Below are 21,153 nucleotides of genomic sequence, written 5' to 3' on the forward strand. Positions count from 1 at the left end.
ACATATCATTACATACAGTATAGAACACCATCTAGAAGACATATCATTACATACAGTATAGAACACCATCTAGAAGACAGAGACATATCATTACATACAGTATATCATTGATGACATGTATAAATCCTTACTTTATATTTCCTGTACCACTTTCCATTCCAGTAGCCTTATTACTGGTTAGGGTTACTGCTGCTAGTACAGTGGAAGAATGAGGCATCACAGTACTTGTTACACCACTGTACTAACAGGAACAATTCCACACCAATAAACACACTGTAATGTAAAGTGTTCCATCATTCTCAATGATCAGTCAATACATCCAGTATTCATTTCACCTACAGTACATTGTATCCATTTCAAGTACCCCCTCCCCCCATTGTAGCTAATTATCTATAACACATTGTACAGTTTTACAACCACGTATGAGTTATTATGGAGGCTTATAGTTGGTATCACAGCATATCAGTTTAAGACATTACAACATTCATTAAAAACATTATAGATATGTACTTCATAGAAACTGTTACCCTTTATATATTCTAACCACTCTATTTAATGTATTCCATATTAAGGGTCCTAACCTAGGAACTAAAATATTTGTCTCGATTAACATTGTGTACTCTCCATCCCTCTAACCCCACCCTCCCTCTTACCCCTCCCCTCTGGCAGAACCAGGAAGTCCCTCCCCTCCACAAACTCTCTTCTGTGGAAACTAAACTGATCTGAGTCACTTTGTCGTCTGTCTGTGTGAGAGTGAACAACCGTCCAAATGGCTCAGCAGGGAGTTCTGCTGGACCAGGACCAGTTCTGTTGTTCTGTCTGTCTGGATCTACTGAAGGAGCCGGTGGTTATTCCCTGTGGACACAGTTACTGTAGAAGCTGTATTGAGGACTGCTGGGATCAGGATGTTCTGAAAGGGGTCTATAGCTGTCCTCAGTGCAGAGAGACCTTCACTCCAAGGCCTAATCTGAGGAAAAATAACATGTTGGCTGAGCTGGTGGAGAAACTGAAGAAGACAGGACTCCAGGCTGCTCCCCCTCCTGCTCTGTGCTATGCTGGACCTGGAAATGTGGTGTGTGATGTCTGCACTGGGACCAGAAAGCAGAAAGCCCACATGTCCTGTCTGGCATGTCTGGCCTCTTACTGTGAGACTCACCTCAAACTTCACTATGAATCTCCTGCTTTCAAGAAGCACAAGCTGGTCAAAGCCACCGCACAACTACAGGAGAAGATCTGCTCTCATCATGACAAACTGCTGGAGGTTTACTGTCGTACCGATCAGCAGTGTATCTGTTATCAGTGTGTGATGGATGAACATAAAGGCCATGATACAGTGTCAGCTGCAGAAGAGAGGACTGAGAAACAGGTAAGACCAGAACAACTTGTTGGTGACTGTCTGATAAACAAAGAATTAAAGATACAGTAGGAACTAAGGCTGTTTGAATATGGGATCATTCAAATGAAATTGATCTACAATTATGAACACAAACCTTGATTATATAGATATGTTAACCCAGATTTTTCAAATGTATCACCATTTTCTAAAGTCAAACACTATTATCATTCTGAATGGCCTTTAATGAGTCCAAAGTTCAGTCTCAACCTCTTGATAGATTTTCGTCCACTGTTAAAACTATAATCATTCACATAGCAACGTAATAATATAATTTCACAGAGATACAGTTGAATCCTTCCTCTCTATGGACCCTATGTCACATTACTATACTATTGATCTACTGGACTAATAAAGCTTGATAGCTCATTGAAGAGTGATTCTCCACAGAGGCAGCTGGGGATGAGTCAGCAGAAGGTCCAGCAGAGATTTCAGGAGCTCCAACAGGCTGTGGAGTCTTTCAAGGTGAGTATTGTTGACCAGAGGGGACACACCATTTCACTTCTCTCCTCCAGTGAGAGTGAGAGAGTGAGAGAGAGAGCGAGAGGCCCCTATCCAATCCCACTGACCCCACTGTTGGGAACAGGCTGTCTTGACCCCTTTCAGAGAATTGACTGCTTAATGTAACTGACGGGATATGAACCCAGGTCTACTGCAGGAGAAACCAACATCTTGACCATTACACCAAGAGGACATTCCCTATTGGGCCGACACTGATTTAGAAGTTGCAGGCGGGGCTACCTCATCACATAACCATGAGTAACCAAGACTGACTCATGTCCCCTATACATTAACATTGACCTCTCTGTCTCTCAATTAAATTCAAAGATCTTTATTGGCATGGGAAACATATCTTTACTATGCCAAAGCAAGTGAAGTAGATAATTAACAATCATGAATGAACAGTAAACATTACACAACATTTATTTTCAAAAGAATAGAGACATTTCAAATGTTATAATTTAAGAGCAAACAGAGAGAGCCGTGTTCCAGACTGAGTTCTGGAGGTGAAATGGAAATGAATGATGGAGAGTTAAGTGAGGTAGAAGGTGTGGAGAAGAGCTCAGAACCAGAGAAGTATTTGGTCATATGAGATTTGACTTCAGAAGAGTTCCAGGGTGTGTTGAGTGGTGGTGTCCCGTCCTCCCAGGTCGTTGGCATGGTGCAGGAGCAGATAGGGTCAAAGTAGTGGAATGGGGTAGTGGGTTCCTTCCCTGTAGCTCAGTTGGTAGAGCATGGTGTTTGCAACACCAGGGTTGCGGGTTCGATTCCCACGGGGGGCCAGCACAGAAAAAAATAAATAAATAAATAAAAAATCTATGAAATTGTATGAAATGTATGCATTCACTACTGTAAGTCGCTCTGGATAAGAGCGTCTGCTAAATGACTAAAATGTAAATGTAAATGTGGGTTTTTAACCTGTTAGGGTATAGGGGGCAGTATTGAGAATTTTTTGAAAAAATATGTGCCCATTTTTAACTGCCTATTACACCAACTCAGAAGCTCATTTGGCAGGCAAAACCCTGAGACAGATTCTGACAGGAAGTGGATACCTGATGTGTTGAATTGACTTTCAGCCTATGCCATTGAAAAACAAAGGGGCTGAGGAATGTTTTGGCACTTCCTATTGCTTCCACAAGATGTCCCCAGCCTTTACAAAGTGTTTTGAGTCTTATACTTTGAGATCTGACTGAAGAAGAGCCTTGGAACGGTGATGGCCCATTAGACACCTTGCGCGCGAGTTGATGGTGGGTACTCTCATTCTGAAACGTTTTAAAAGAGAACCCAATGGTCCGCCGTCAGGGTTTTGCCTGCCACATGAGTTCTGTTATACTCACAGACACCATTCAAACAGTTTTAGAAACTTTAGGGTGTTTTCTATCCAAACCTGAACAATAATATGCATATTCTAGCTTCCGAGTTGGTGGAATAGGCAGTTAAAAATGGGCACATATTTTTTCAAAAAATTCTCAATACTGCCCCCTATACCCTAACAGGTTAACCACGTGGTATGGTTAAAAGTTAATCAAGAGAAATGCATGGTCTCCAACCCTTAGCCATCTCGTAATTGAGGTAAGCTCGGTCTGGTGATAGACAACCTTGGTGGGGGTTTTATTTGGAAGAGCAGAAAAGGGCCTGTCCCATGACGCCAGACCGTAACTGTGCTCATGGGCGGTCCTCTGATTTAGTTAAGACTCCAAAGGGAATTGGAGTTTCCTTCATTAAACAGTCCAAAATCACATTACACAATTTCACAAACAGTTCCATCCTTATTCATTCATTTTATACAACCATTAGATGTAAGTCTCATACCTGAGACTCTTCTATAAACATGATTATGGTAATGTGGCCGTATTGTCTCTCATGAATTTCACAAAATTGTACCAAACGGAGCAGTTCGTTGCTGGATTCTTCACCGATCTTTTATACCTTCTCCAGAACATAAATGTCGTTCGGTTCTCCAGTTCTGTGAGGTGGAAGAACTCCTTTGTTCTCTCTATACTGGGGCCATGAGGAGAGGGTCTCCTCGTAGGGATTTACGACCGCTCTTACAGAGCCTGGTGTCAGAAGTATAGAGGTCGGGGGATGGTGCTTGACAGTAGCCTACAATGACAGTAGCCTACAACTATTTTAGTAATAATATTATGTTTGTAAATACCATTTTAGTACTAAATAACATTTGTTATTTTTTAAATGAAACCTATGTAAGCATTTGCTTTTTATTAGTTATTTTATTATATTTATTATTGCAAGGCAGAACACTTGATAAAAAAGACTCATTTGTTTTATTTTTTAAATGTGGTTTGAACTGGGTGACATAGTAACCTCTATGTGAAAGTCCAACAATTGGCGTGGGATAGGTGGGGCAGGTTTGAGACTGATCTCTGGAATTAAATACACTTTATTTCGCAGCTGACTCACCAATATCTTTACGTGAATTAATAACTTTTAATTGGTAAATATTTCCAATAGATGGCAGCATAAGACCACAAAGCATCAGTTATAGGCTACAAGCAGCAATATGATTGACATAAAATAGCATGCAACCAAAGCCTATATATCCCATGATTTTCTAAAATGGTCACTCATTACTTTACAGTTAGCTATATATCTCTTGTTTGTCCTGTGTTGCTTTTGGGAGATCAAAACAATATTAACTATAGCAGGTATTGAACCCCGGTCAAATAACCACTAGTCAGATGTGCTGATCTCAACCCTAGTAAACATGCATTATAACATCATGTTAATATGTCATATTGGGAGGAAACAGCCTCGGAATAGAAAAGACGATGCATCTTCCAGCCCGACAATAAATTACATCATGCAGCCCTCACGGTTAGTAAATGTACCTCAACATGCCCCTCTCTTGTGGGAGAAGGCAGAGCGCTTGCTGCTCGCAGACGGAGGGGCTTGTTAAGTTTGATACTTGTACTTGACCTAAACTAATCTGAACTGTCTTATTTTTTTTACATTTTAGTCATTTAGCAGATGCTCTTATCCAGAGCGACTTACAGTAGTGAATACATACATTTAATTTAATTTCATACATTTCATACATTTTGTATATATTTAATGTAAATGTATATATGTATATATTTAAATGAGTGACATTATCTGCCAAAGAAACACCCCCTTAACATATAAACACAGACACTGGACACAGACACTGAAAATGAGCTTTTTTAATATAAATGTGGTAGCTCTCATAAGAGCCTTTGCTTTGCTGAGCAGTTTTCAGGAGTGTGCTGCCTGCCTGCCTTCAGGAGTCTGTCTGTGAAATGAAAAGTTAATAAGTTACTGCCACGCTTTTTATATTTTATATGCAACCTTTATTTAACTAGGTAAGTCAGTTAAGAACAAATTCTTATTTTCAATTATGGTCTACCTAGGAACAGTTGGTTTTCTGCCTTGTTCAGGGGCAGAGCAACAGATTTTTACCTTGTTAGCTCGGGGATTCGATCCATTAACCTTTCGGTTACTGGCCCAGCGCTCTAACCACTATGCTACCTGCTGCCCAGCCCAATGCTCTAACCACTAGGCTACCTGTTGCCCGGCCAAACGCTCTAACCACTAGACTACCTGCTGACCGGCCCAACGCTCTAACCACTAGACTACCTGCCGCCCGGCCAAACGCTCTAACCACTAGGTTACCTGCCCCCCTTTCACAGAGGTCTAGTTAACGTTTACATGTGAGTCATTTAGCAGACACTCTTATCCAGAGCCACTAGGGTTAAGAGCCCAAATCTGCCTAAAAAAGGTGATTTACAGATTTTTCACCAAGTCTGCTCGGGGATTCGAACCAGCCACCTTTCAGTTACTGCCCAACGTTCTTAACCACTAGATTACAAACCACTAAATGTTAAACACAAAGTCAAATGGTAGTAGATAAATGGTAAGCTGGTTAAATAAAAGACTGCTGTTATAACTTTCAGACTGCCATTGTTTTGGGGAAATAGGGACATGTTTATTTCTCCAATTATCTGTAATAGATGTATTTATTTTAATGGTTTGTAGTTCTACACCATTTTAATCAGGATAACTTATTGTTTCTAATGATGTAAGTTTGAGCAGCTTAGTTATGGTATGTCTGTTTATTTCACTAAATATCTCACAATGTGTAAACTTAGAGGTATTCATGTCTGACACCATTTTAATCAGGAGAATCTCCTCTTTCTAATGACATAAGGTTGGGCAGCGTCCTCTGCTGTCATCGATCGCTAGACCAGAAATAGTCAGAAGTTGCCCGTTTTTTCCTACTTCCTGGTAATACAGACATAAACACACTTGGCACCATCGAGGTGCGGATGTTTACTTTCTACACCAGTTGTTATTTTTCAATTTGGTCCTAAGAACAGGTTTTAGTGGTAAAATAAAGAGGTAGACATTTTTTGGTGCCATTTAGGTGAAATGGAATTGGGTTTGTGGCTGGATCAGCAGAACTTCATCATGTGGCCAGAGAGACTGAATACAGTAGGGATTTCTATGCTGCAGTACTGAGGGCCTGGCAGCTGCTGAGACCCACACGAGAGGGGGGTGTGGTGCCTGGGCCGTGGGTATGGGAGGAGCTGCTGATCACTGGGTTTGGTGGACCTGGAGAGCAGGGTGGCAGCGTTCTGACTCAAAGCAGCACAGAGGCTACTGTACCATACAGAGGTGGGCTTAGTGGGAGTGAAGGGGCATCAGTGGCAGGGGGTTGTGGGGGCTGAGAGCATGGCAGGGTATAGGTAGAGTGTGCTCTATAAGCTCCCAGTGCTGGAAAGGTCAGGGGTCATCCAGTGGTGGGTATTACGTGGAGCCCTGGACACCAATAGCCGGTTGGCTCGGGTTGATCTGGGAGTTGGGGAGAGTTGTCCGTTTTCAACAATGACAAACTGTTCATGTTTTTTCTGTGTTGCCAGGGTAATGCCGTTACTGTGGATGCCTTAGGGTTGAGTTTGAGTTTTACAAAATGATCAACATTGTAGAGATGTTTCAGGAGGTATGGGGGCTCAGGGGGGCTGTCTGTACGGCTGGAGAGGAGGGGCTGTCTGTACGGCTGGAGAGGAGGGGCTGTCTGTACGGCTGGAGAGGAGGGGCTGTCTATACTGCTGGAGAGGAGGGGCTGTCTGTACGGCTGGAGAGGAGGGGCTGTCTGTACGGCTGGAGAGGAGGGGCTGTCTGTACGGCTGGAGAGGAGGGGCTGTCTATACGGCTGGAGAGGAGGGGCTGTCTGTACGGCTGGAGAGGAGGGGCTGTCTGTACGGCTGGAGAGGAGGGGCTGTCTGTACGGTTGGAATGTGGTGCTGGATGGTGTATTGTACTGTGGTGTTGGGAACTGTATAATGTGATTGTGTGGAGGTTATGGTGGCACGCAATGTGTTTTTAGGAGGGGGGGTGTTAGTGTAATGAGGATGACAAGTAAGTCTCTCTCTCTCTCTCTCTCTCTCTCTCTCTCTCTCTCTCTCTCTCTCTCTCTCTCTCTCTCGACAGCGCTCTGCACAGGCAGCAGTGGAGGACAGTGATCACATCTTTACTGAGATGATCTGCTCCATGGAGAGAAGGCGCTCTGAGGTGAAGGAGCTGATCAGAGCCCAAGAGAAGGCTCAAGTGAGTCAAGCTGAAGAACTCCTGGAGCAACTGAAGCAGGAGATAGCTGAGCTGACGAAGAGAATCACTGAGCTGGAGCAGCTCTCACACACAGAGGATCACATCCATTTCCTCCAGGTAACTAAACTGTCTTGTTACATGTGATATGAAATTAACTTAATGTGAAACTATTCATTTCAATCATTATGTTGTCCTGTCCCTCTCTCCCTCCTCTCTGTCCGTCTCTCTCTCTGTCCCTCTCGCTCCCTCTGTCCCTCTCTCTCTCTCTCTCTGTGTCCTTCTTTCTCTCTCTGTCCCTCTCTCTGTCCCTCTCTCTGTCCCTCTCTCTGTCCCTCTCTCGGTCCCTCTCTCGGTCCCTCTCTCTGTCCCTCTCTCTGTCCCTCTCTCTGTCCCTCTCTCTGTCCCTCTCTCTGTCCCTCTCTCTGTCCCTCTCTCTGTCCCTCTCTCTGTCCCTCTCTCTGTCCCTCTCTCTCTCTGTCCCTCTCTCTCTCTCTCTCTCTCCAGAGTTATCAGTCTCTCTCCAGTATCAGTGTATCTTCAGACTTACCCAGCATCGTTGTCCGTCCTCTTCAGTACTTTGGAGATGTGAGTAAGACTGTGTCTGAACTGAGAGAGAAACTAGAAGACTTCCTTAAAGGAGAATGGACCAAGATCTCCACTGCAGGTGTGTTGAAAACAATAAGAACATCAACTTTAGACCATTGAAAGTTCCCTACTAGTCATATACATGTGGAATATGGTATGATGATAACATTCCCTCTCTCTGTCAATGTGTTTGTGTGTCTGTAGTGAATATAGTGGATGTTTTACTGCCTCCAGAGCCCAAGACCAGAGACCAGTTGTTACAATGTGAGTCTCTTTATTGTGAAGTAACTAACAGTCTCTTTTTACTGACACTCCTAACAATCCCTCTAGAAATATATAGCAATAGTAGATCTAATCAAAGACTGGGTATCTATCTGACTCCTCATATTTCTCTGATTTGATCTCTGCTGTGCTCTAATCAAAGACAGGGTAGATACAGTATCTGACTTAACTTATTGTTCTGACTCCCCTCATTGGTCTCTGCTCTGCTCTTCTCCCAGATTCCTGTCAGCTCACACTGGACCCAAACACAACATACACACACCTCTCTCTGTCTGAAGGGAACAGAAAGGTGACCTATACAGACCATGACCAACGATATCCTGACCATGGAGACAGATTCACCAAACAGAGGCAGGTTCTGTGTAGAGAGGGTCTGTCTGGACGCTGTTACTGGGAGGTGAAGTGGACTGGTGATGTTTATACAGCAGTCTCATATAAAGACATCAGCAGAACAGGGTCAGGTGGTGGATTTGGACACAATAACAAGTCCTGGAGTTTACAGTACGATAGAGGTAGTTATTGTTTCAGACACAATAATGTTTTGACTAAAGTATCAGGCCCTCAGTCCTCCAGAGTAGGAGTGTACCTGGATCACAAGGCAGGTACTCTGTCCTTCTACAGTGTCTCTGACACAATGACCCTCCTCCACAGAGTCCAGACCACATTCACTCAGCCCCTCTATCCTGGGTTTAGGGTCTATGGTACTGCTGAGCTGGTTAACCTCTTAGTGACCCCTTCAAGATAGGATCCCGTTAACGGACAAAATAGCAGGGCGAGAAATTCAAAACTTCAAAAATCTCATAATTCAAATTTCTCACACATACAAGTATTATACACCATTTTAAAGATAGGATTCTCGTTAATTCAACCACAGTGTTCAATTTCAAAAAGGCTTTGTGGCGAAAGCAAAACATTAGATTATGTCAGGAGAGAACCACATCACCTTGACAAGAATATCCACACAGCCATTTTCCTAGCAAAGAGAGGCGTCACAAAAACCAGAAAGACAGCTAAAATGAAGCACTAACCTTTGACGATCTTCATCAGATGACACTCCTAGGACATCATGTTATACAATACATGCATGTTTTGTTCGATCAAGTTCATATTTATATCCAAAAACCCCATTTTTACATTGGCGCGTAATGTTCAGAAATATTTTGCCTCCAAAACCTCCGGTGAATGAACACAATGAGCACACATATTACAGAAATACCCATCATAAACGTTGACAAAATATATAACAATTACTTAAAGAATTATAGATAGACTACTCCTTAATGCTACCGCTGTGTCAGATTTCAAAATAACTTTACGGAGAAAGCACATTGTTCAATATTCTGAGTACAGAGCTCAGCCATTAATGCAAGCTATACAGCTAGCCGCCAAGTCATGGCATCAACAAAACTCTAATTTAGTGTTATAAATCTTTCCTTACCTTTGCTGATCTTCGGCGGAATGCACTCGCAGGACTCCCACTTCCACAAGAAATGTTCATTTGTTCGATAAAGTCCAAAATTTATGTCCAAATACCTCAGTTTTGTTGGCGCGTCCAGAACACTATTCCAAAGGCACGATGCGGGAGTGCCAAACAATAGACGAAAAGTCGAAAAGTTCCATTACCGTTTGTAGAAACATGTCAAACGATGTTTACAATCATTCCTTTTAACATACATAATCAATAATATTTCAACCGGACAATAGCGTATTCCTTACAGAAGAAAAATAAAAAATGCTAGCCATGCGTGAATGCGCATGAAGTAACTACATGACCTCAGACAGTCCACTGCTTGAACCGGCTGTTATTACCTCAAAATTCACCATAGAATCCTCAAAGAACTTTCTAAAGACTGTTGACATCTAGTGGAAGCCTTAGATGACCCCGTTAACACTACAAATTCAATAGAAAATCATTTAAAAAAACTACAACCTCAGATTTCCCACTTCCTGGTTGGATTTGTCTCAGGTTTTTGCCTGTCATATGAGTTCTGATATACTCACAGACATCATTCAAACAGTTTTAGAAACTTCAGCGTGTTTTCTATCCAAATATACTAATAATATGCATATCTTAACTTCTGAGTCTGAGTAGGAGGCAGTTTCATTTGGGCACGTTTTTCATTCGAACGTGAAAATACTGCCCCCTATCCTTAACAGGTTTTAAACTGCAGTAGGGTCCACATAGATACTAGTCATGCTGGTGTAGTCTATAGCTGAGCTGGTTAAACTGTAGTAGGGTCCACATAGATACTAGTCATGCTGGTGTAGTCTATAGCTGAGCTGGTTAAACTGTAGTAGGGTCCACATAGATACTAGTCATGCTGGTGTAGTCTATAGCTGAGCTGGTTAAACTGTAGTAGGGTCCACATAGATACTAGTCATGCTGGTGTAGTCTATAGCTGAGCTGGTTAAACTGTAGTAGGGTCCACATAGATACTAGTCATGCTGGTGGTGATGGTCCCCAGATGTGATGATTAATTCTGCTCTGTTTTATGTACAATGATTTAACTGATTTGATCTTCAGAAGATGTTATGAATTAAAATTCAATGTATTCATATTTTTGTAATTGCAATGTTTTAATCTTGTACATTTCCATGAATCATGATGTATGATGTTGATGTATATTGGTTGTCATTCAGAACCCATTGATATGTTTTCTCAATTGGACAAGTTTTCCGTAGTGGCATTGAACAGAACTAAACTATATAGACTGGTTTCCTGGACATGGAACAGATAGTAACTAAACTATATGGACTGGTGTCCTGGACATGGAACAGATAGTAACTAAACTATATGGACTGGTTTCCTGGACATGGAACAGATAGTAACTAAACTATATGGACTGGTTTCCTGGACATGGAACAGATAGTAACTAAACTATATGGACTGGTTTCCTGGACATGGAACAGATAGTAACTAAACTATATGGACTGGTTTCCTGGACATGGAACAGATAGTAACTAAACTATATGGACTGGTTTCCTGGACATGGAACAGATAGTAACTAAACTATATGGACTGGTTTCCTGGACATGGAACAGATAGTAACTAAACTATATGGACTGGTTTCCTGGACATGGAACAGACAGTAACTAAACTATATGGACTGGTTTCCTGGACATGGAACAGATAGTAACTAAACTATATGGACTGGTTTCCTGGACATGGAACAGATAGTAACTAAACTATATGGACTGGTTTCCTGGACATGGAACAGATAGTAACTAAACTATATGGACTGGTTTCCTGGACATGGAACAGATAGTAACTAAACTATATGGACTGGTTTCCTGGACATGGAACAGATAGTAACTAAACTATATGGACTGGTTTCCTGGACATGGAACAGATAGTAACTCAACTATATGGACTGGTTTCCTGGACATGGAACAGATAGTAACTAAACTATATAAACTGGTTTCCTGGACATGGAACAGATAGTAACTCAACTATATGGACTGGTTTCCTGGACATGGAACAGATAGTAACTAAACTATACGGACTGGTTTCCTGGACATGGAACAGATAGTAACTAAACTATACGGACTGGTTTCCTGGACATGGAACAGATAGTAACTAAACTATACGGACTGGTTTCCTGGACATGGAACAGATAGTAACTAAAATATATAGACTGGTTTCCTGGACATGGAACAGATAGTAACTAAACTATATGGACTGGTTTCCTGGACATGGAACAGATAGTAACTAAACTATATGGACTGGTTTCCTGGACATGGAACAGATAGTAACTAAACTATATGGACTGGTTTCCTGGACATGGAACAGATAGTAACTCAACCATATGGACTGGTTTCCTGGACATGGAACAGATAGTAACTCAACTATATGGACTGGTTTCCTGGACATGGAACAGATAGTAACTAAACTATATGGACTGGTTTCCTGGACATGGAACAGATAGTAACTAAACTATATGGACTGGTTTCCTGGACATGGAACAGATAGTAACTAAACTATATGGACTGGTGTCCTGGACATGGAACAGATAGTAACTAAACCATATGGACTGGTTTCCTGGACATGGAACAGATAGTAACTAAACTATATGGACTGGTGTCCTGGACATGGAACAGATAGTACCTAAACTATATGGACTGGTTTCCTGGACATGGAACAGATTAAGTGTGAAAAAAGAATGTTCAATGTAGATGTCCAGGAAACCGGCCCTAAATGTGTCATCTTTCATCCTCCAATACTGCTCAGTCCAGCAACATTAAACCTGTCCAGCAGGTGGTGTTATTGACCAAACAATAAAACCAGCAGATATCTTGACTTGCCACTCAGTATATCAGTAATGTTCAGAATAGTACTTTAATATCATTGGAGATTGATGGACTTTTTAATCCACTATCCAGAGTCAGGAACAGATGAAGTTAGGTCTGCTACTGTTCAGTGATTAAATATGATTTATGGTGATGGGAAATAAAAAATACAACACTAAACTTCCTCTAGTAATATTTGTTATTTATTCCAAGGTGTGTCTTTAACTTGTAAATGGATTGTGTGGAGGTGAGCTAGTGGTGTGGGTGATAGAATAGAATGAAAAGGGAGGAGGGGAGGAAGAGGGGAGGAGTGAAGGGCTGTTCAAGAAACCAGATGAGGAAGAGAAAGATGTTCAGGGGAATTACTTGCTCTGTTCCAAATGGTCCCCTATTCCCTACGTAGTGCACTACGGTGCTTCTGACCAGGTCTAAAGTAGTGTTCTACATAGGGAATAGGGTGTAGATTTATTACAATATCATGCTTTAGTGTTTGGCACAAAAAAATATTAGATCTCCACCCTCCCACTTCATGTCTGTCATCCCCCAGTTCTGTTAAGACTTCCTCTCATTGAACTGGGCCTCATTCTAAATGGTCACTTTGTATTGATAGTCCATACTGGGCTTTACTATGGTTCTACATACAGTATCTGTATTGATAGTCCATACTGGGCTTTACTATGGTTTTACATACAGTATCTGTATTGATAGTCCATACTGGGCTTTACAATGGTTCTACATACAGTATCTTTATTGATAGTCCATACTGGGCTTTACTGTGGTTCTACATACAGTATCTGAATTGATAGTCCATACTGGACTTTACTGTGGTTCTACATACAGTATCTGTATTGATAGTCCATACTGGACTTTACTATGGTTCTACATACAGTATCTGTATTGATAGTCCATACTGGACTTTACTATGGTTCTACATACAGTACCTGTATTGATAGTCCATACTGGGCTTTACTATGGTTCTACATACAGTATCTGTATTGATAGTCCATACTGGGCTTTACTACGGTTCTACATACAGTATCTGTATTGATAGTCCATACTGGGCTTTACTATAGTTCTGCATACAGTACCTGTATTGATAGTCCATACTGGGCTTTACTATGGTTCTACATACAGTATCTGTATTGATAGTCCATACTGGACTTTACTATGGTTCTACATACAGTATCTGTATTGATAGTCCATACTGGGCTTTACTATGGTTCTACATACAGTATCCATACCTGTATTGATGATGGCCTCATCCTCCAGCTGCACAAAGAAAGCCAGGGACTGCAGTGTGCTCCAGTCTCCAGCAGGGGGCAGTAAAACCCTATGGACCTGAAAGGGAAAGTGAGGAGTAAAAATCAAAGGTGAATTTACATTGATGTTTCCACGGAGACCTGAATCATATTCACTAGGCACCAAACTGAAGAAAATCAACTGAAACAGGGAGGGACTAACTGAACTAAAAACTAAGTGTTGCTAAGTGTTTTGCTACAGTGTTCTCTAACGAATACGACCCTGTATTCAAATATCATTTGAAATCTTACAAATACTTTGAGCATTTCCTTTAGTCCTCCAGGTGGGAGGGGTTTGTTTGTACTTTTAATATGTTTCTATTGGTTCCATTACAACAACCTCAATCAACCACTGCTTATTAAGTATTCAACATTATTTTAAATAGTATTTGAACGCAGGTCTGTTACCACATGCAATAAGCCTGTAACTTCTTGAATGATCTTATCAGGTAAAGGTGTGTCAAATGGAAGGGCAAGTCTCATTCTGTGAGCAATAATATAACTAGAGACAAAGTTTTTACTGCAAGGAGACGTAGCCAGGAAAAATCCTGCCCCTAATAGAAGACCAGAGGATTCAGTGGTGTCTTGTTTACCTGCAGGCAACCCTCTTGGTTCTAGAAGACCAGAGGATTCAGTGGTGTCTTGTTTACCTGCAGGTCACCCTCTTGGTTCTAGAAGACCAGAGGATTCAGAGGTGTCTTGTTTATCTGCAGGCCACCCTCTTGGTTCTATAAGACCAGATGATTCAGTGGTGTCTTGTTTACCTGCAGACCACCCTCTTGGTTCTAGAAGACCAGAGGATTCAGTGGTGTCTTGTTTACCTGCAGGCCACCCTCTTGGTTCTAGAAGACCAGAGGATTCAGTGGTGTCTTGTTTACCTGCAGGCCACCCTCTTGGTTCTAGAAGACCAGAGGATTCAGTTGTGTCTTGTTTACCTGCAAATCACCCTCTTGGTTCTAGAAGACCAGAGGATTCAGAGGTGTCTTGTTTATCTGCAGGCCACCCTCTTGGTTCTAGAAGACCAGAGGATTCAGTGGTGTCTTGTTTACCTGCAGGACACCCTCTTGGTTCTAGAAGACCAGAGGATTCAGTGTGTGTCTTGTTTACCTGCAGGCCACCCTCTTGGTTCTGGAAAACCAGAGGATTCAGTGGTGTCTTGTTTACCTGCAGGACACCCTCTTGGTTCTAGAAGACCAGGGTGATGCTGCCGTAGTCAGTGTTCTCTACAGCACAGCTGGCCCTCCTTCACCCTGTCACTCCTCACCGGGGGGTAATACAGAGACCTTAGGGTACTGCTGTTCTCATCACCTGCAGGGGACAACAACAATCAAGCCTGATTCACACAATAGGGCCCCAACTGTACTGGCTGTGATATTTTATATTTCAGTTCCAGCAACTATGGTGGATGTGTAACCAGGCCAGTTTGGCCCTGCTTGGCTTGACTCTGCTCTATAGTGAGAAACAGACATCAGTTTGTTTAAGGGGTCAGATTGAGCAGGGCAAGGCGCAGAATCACTGATCTGGATCTCTTAGGGTGTTTTCAGACAGAGTTGTGAGTACAGGATTAATGACTTCAAATAGTGAAATTGTAAAATAAGGTTCAGGACAACAGATTAATTCCCTTCAATGATATGAATTGTTGACGCGTTTCCCAGCAGATTAATTCCCTTCAATGATATGAATTGTTAAATAGACATTAATCATGGTTCCTTTCCATGTCAATGTAACAGAGTGATCTATCACAGTGTCATACTGTTACATAGACATTAATCATGGTTCCTTTCCATGTCAATATGGATTTGTAATAACACTGTGTTATAATAGTGCTTTGACCAAGAAGCTGCTGGGAAACGCATCAGCAATTCATATCATTGAAGGGAATTAATCTACTGGGAAACGCGTCAACAATTCATATCATTGAAGGGAATCAATCTACTGCGAAACGTGTCAGCAATTCATATCATTGAAGGGAATTAATCTACTGGGAAACGCGTCAACAATTCATATCATTGAAGGGAATCAATCTACTGCGAAACGTGTCAGCAATTCATATCATTGAAGGGAATTAATCTACTGGGAAACGTGTCAGCAATTCATATCATTGAAGGGAATTAATCTACTGGGAAATGATTCAGCAATTCATATCATTGAAGGGAATGAATCTGCCGTCACTCAAAGGCCTAATCTGAGGAAAAATAACATGTTGGCTGAGCTGGTGGAGAAACTGAGGAAGACAGGACTCCAGACTGCTCCCCCTCCTGCTCTGTGCTATGCTGGACCTGGAGATGTGGTGTGTGATTTCTGCACTGGGACCAGAAAGCAGAAAGCCCTCATGTCCTGTCTGCAGTGTCTGGCCTCTTACTGTGAGACTCAGCTCAAAACTCAAACAAATATGAACACAAACCTTGAGTATATAGATATGTTAACCCAGATTCTGTAAATGTATCACCATTTTCTAAAGTCAAACACCATTATCATTCATTATCAATCACCGTTATCATTCATTATCAATCACCATTATCGTTTGTTATCCTCTTACATCTAGACGTTCCGCTAGCGGAACACCTGCTCCATTATCCAATGGTGGGCGTGGCACGAAATACAAACTCCTCAAAAATTCAAAAACTTCCATTTTTCAAACATATGACTATTTTACACCATTTTAAAGACAAGACTCTCCTTTTTCCAACCACACTGTCCGATTTCAAAAAGGCTTTACAGAGAAAGCAAAACATTAGATTATGTCAGCAGAGTACCCAGCCAGAAATAATCAGACACCCATTTTTCAAGCTAGCATATAATGTCACAAAAAACAAAACCACAGCTAAATGCAGCACTAACCTTTGATGATCTTCATCAGATGACACGCCTAGGACATTATGTTATACAATACATGCATGTTTTGTTCAATGAAGTTCATATTTATATCAAAAAACAGCTTTATACATTAGCATGTGATGTTCAGAACTAGCATTCCCACCAAACACTTCCGGTGAATTTACTAAATTACTCACGATAAACGTTCACAAAAAACATAACAATTATTTTAAGAATTATAGATACAGAACTCCTTTATGCAATCGCTATGTCCGATTTTAAAATAGCTTTTCGGTGAAAGCACATTTTGCAATATTCTGAGTAGATAGCTCGCCATCACGGGCTAGCTAATTTGACACCCACCAAGTTTGGCGTTCACTAAACTCAGAATTACTATAAGAAAAATTGGATTACTTTTGCTGTTCTTCGTCAGAATGCACTCCCAGGACTTCTACTTCAACCACAAATGTTGTTTTGGTTCAAAATAATCCATAGTTATGTTCAAATATCCTCCGTTTTGTTCGTGCGTTCAGGTCCCTATCCGAACGGTGACGCACGGATGCATGTCGTGACAAAAAATTTCAAAATATTCCATTACCGTACTTCGAAGCATGTCAAACGCTGTTTAAAATCAATTTTTATGCTATTTTTCTCGTAAAATAGCGATAATATTCCAACCGGGCAACGTTGTTTTCATTCAAAGGCTGAAAGAAAAACATGGCCACTTCTCGGGGCAGCGCATCTGAGCCACCAGCCTGACCACTCACAAACAGCGCTCCTGTACGTAGCCCAGAGACAGCAGAGATCTCATTCCACTTTCTGGCGCCTTCAGAGAGCCTATAGGAGCCTTAGAAATTGTCACGTTACAGCAGAGATCCTGTATTTTCGACAGAGATGCCACAGAAGCACAAGAAATGGTCAGAGAGGGCACTTCCTGTATGGAATCTTCTCAGGTTTTGGCCTGCCATATGAGTTCTGTTATACTCACAGACACCATTCAAACAGTTTTAGAAACTTTAGGGTGTTTTCTATCCAAATCTACCAATTATATGCATATTCTCATTTCTGGAAAAGAGTAGTAACCAGTTTAAATCGGGTACGTTTTTTTTCCGGCCGTGAAAATACTGCCCCCTACCCTAGAGAGGTTAAACATAACAGGTTTGTATTGTATTGACATAGAATGAGCATCCTATAATAGCAGTGACTAACTGGAGGGTTGGTCATAGGGCTAGTCTGTATGGACCGTTTGAGACTGGGTTGATCGCCACTTGTCTCCACTGGTCTCCTCCTTCTCCCTCTTGTTACATCCATCGTGCTCATGCACAGGTCCTGTGCTGTAGGAAAGGGTCTTGGTACAAAGGACACTTTTACAACCGTTGTCATATGGTCCAGCAAACTTGTCATTGAGTTAAAGTGTATATCTGTATCAAGCACAAACCCCGAATTATCAAACGTGACCTTGTATGGTTGTCCTTTTGCTGTTACAATTTCGAAGAGGTATCCACATTCCTCTTCATCCATATCACAGATCGCTGCAGCTGGCTTGGGGTATTCGTCTTCCATCTTTTTTAGGTCCTGTATAACTTCAATGTGCTTTGATGACCTTGGGGAACTGCCCGTTGAAAGCCCCCCACCTCCCTGCATCTCACCAGAGTAGGCCGTGATGGCAACAGCTCCTACAGTGACTTCGGGTCTATTTAGGGATGATATTAGCTGCTCTTTAGAGACGGAACCCCACCACTTCTGAGGCCAGTTGCCATATTTCCTTTACTTAGAGACACGGAGTGAGTCGAATTGTCTTCTCCCCACATAGGCCATCTTCTAATCAGTAACCTAGTTTGCTATATGTGTGTGTGTGTGTGAGGCATCAGTGTCTCTGGAGCCAAGGCATTAGTGTGTGATTAAATGCCTCCCTCTCTCAGCCTCATGGCACCTGGCCCTGCCTTTACAATATCTAATCTCTGTACAGGAGATAAGCGGTGTGTGTGTGTGTGTGTGTGTGTGTGTGTGAGTGTGTGTGTGTGTGTGTGTGTGTGTGTGTGTGTGTGTGTGTGTGTGTGTGTGAGGCATCAGTGTCTCTGGAAGGGAATAAATAGTGCAGCAAAGCACCAGACCCCCAGCAGGTAACAGTAACAGACACATTGAAAGCAATGAATAAGCTTAAACCATTTGATAAAGCACACACACACACACACACACACACACACACACACACACACACACACACACACACACACACACACACACACACACACACACACATCGCCGTCCTGTAGCTACGACTCCTGAGTTGAAATGGTATCAGCGCTTTCGGCTGAGTCGACCGTTGAATATGATGTGTAGAAAGAATGGTTTCCAGGGTCCCCATCTGCCAATGTATGTTTATTTATTTTCTCACTATATCCTATCTTATGGTTAATGATTGTTTTGGTCCTATTGTACTCTATCCTCAGCACTAGATCCTATTTCACGGCTGGGTAGCCTGAGGCTGTTTTTCTCTACACAGCTTGTGTTTTATCCCTATGTTTTATCTTCTCACTTCACTCACCGTATATACTATATGTGTTTTGTTTCATACTTTTTATTATGTTCTGTCTATTTCACAGTGGTTACTTTAACACACTATTATGTCAATGTTTTATCTTTCCATAGCTTCTTTTGTCTGTTATCTATTGATTTTGTTCCCTCTTCCCAGTGAGAGCTAGATGCACTCTCTTTAACTTAATTCAATATAACTGCCACAGAGGGGCTGCACAGTCCCTCCTCTGGCCCAAATGACACACACACACACTATTCTTCCTTCTTACTCCACAACCCTGGCCTGCTCTGATATACTTTCTGAACACAGAGAAACTTCCATTCATTCAAACGTTTATTCGCACTCACACAGGTTTTTATTCACATTCGCTCACTCATACTACGTCTTGCCTAAAACGACCTATAGTTTTTATTCTGACCCGCTTCACTTCCTTAACACGGGAGACAACATTCTACAGGATTTGATGGTATGATGGAAACTCTGGCTAAACGGGTCAGTTTTCCCTCATATCCCATTCACCCCCTCCCTGCTATACTCTGTTCCTCAGAGCAGCAACGCGGTGTGACCTACTGATCCGCCGACCCCGTTAGCTAGACGGAGCGGTTCATCCGTAGGATTTGTTTTGCAGTTGAACCTCGCCTAATCGGGTCGACATTTTCCTGCATCCTATCTATTCACCCAAGCAGATCTCTTTCTAATGTTTAAGAGCGGTATCGTGGACTTGTTTTATTTGTGTTGACATTATGTCCAGGCAGCTGCAGCCCCACACCAGGCCAGGCAGTCCAGCCAGGGAGAGCAAACAAACGCACCAATTGGGCCACACAAGATCCCCAGATGAATGGCCCAGCATTATCTTCCAACCCGAGTTTCTTGCTTGCCTACGCCTGATAACGCACACATCTGTTCCGGTTTTGTATTATAATGGTGGCAGAACCCCCTAGCTTATACAACTAATAATACATTCATTGCATAATTATGCTTCACATGGCTGTCAATTTGCTACCATCTTTCTCCTGTTTTCTCCTGACATTAGTATGTTAGAAGGCGGAAATGTAATTATGTTTTCAGCTAATGCAATCTTTAGCATGACATCCTACTCAGAGATGGTAATTGTATTACATGCCCCCACCTCTTGTCTACATTAGTGGCTCAGCATATCCGCTGCCCCTAGTTACATTACATTAACTCCCACAAGACTGCCAGAGGTCCGGACAAGTCCTTGTCAGTATAACCTCTCTGTCAACAATAACATAACTCTGACCTTACTGTTGACAAATGGAACCGGTCTCCAGTTGGGGGAAAGTTTGTGTCAGTATAACCTCTCTGTCTACAATAACATAACTCTGACCTTACTGTTTACAAATGGAACCAGTCTCCAGTTGGGGGAAAGTCCTTGTCAGTATAACCTCTCTGTCTACAATAACATAACCCTGGCCTTACTGTTTACAAATGGAACCGGTCTCCAGTTGGGGGAAAGTCCTTGTCAGTATAACCTCTCTGTCAACAATAACATAACTCTGACCTTACTGTTTACAAATGGAACCGGTCTCCAGTTGGGGGAAAGTTTGTGTCAGTATAACCTCTCTGTCTACAATAACATAACTCTGACCTTACTGTTTACAAATGGAACATTCCACCCTAACATGTAGCTGGGAATACGTTATAAACTACAGAATGTCAGTGTGTATGCTGAACCTACTTTCTCAGTAAATGGAACTATGTATGTATGGAGGGGGAAGCCTGCTATTATCTGTCTATACTATGTATGTATGGAGGGGGAAGCCTGCTATTATCTGTCTATACTATGTATGTATGTATAGAGGGGGAAGCCTGCTATTATCTGTCTACACTATGTATGTATGGAG

At 42.0% G+C, this 21,153-nt stretch overlaps 1 protein-coding gene across 1 annotated transcript in view; it reads left to right on the top strand.

The window, feature by feature from the left end:
- The first annotated feature begins 769 nt into the window (after nucleotides 1-769).
- The window catches only part of LOC115191427 (tripartite motif-containing protein 16-like), a 30,365-nt gene continuing 9,981 nt past the window's right edge, over nucleotides 770-21,153 (top strand). Inside the window, exon 1 of the mRNA XM_029749278.1 lies at nucleotides 770-1,366. Coding sequence (XP_029605138.1) covers nucleotides 770-1,366 — 597 coding nt within the window. The remainder of the gene's footprint in view (nucleotides 1,367-21,153) is intronic.

This window comes from Salmo trutta, chromosome 4, assembly GCF_901001165.1.
Source record: "Salmo trutta chromosome 4, fSalTru1.1, whole genome shotgun sequence".
Lineage (NCBI taxonomy): Eukaryota > Metazoa > Chordata > Actinopteri > Salmoniformes > Salmonidae > Salmo > Salmo trutta.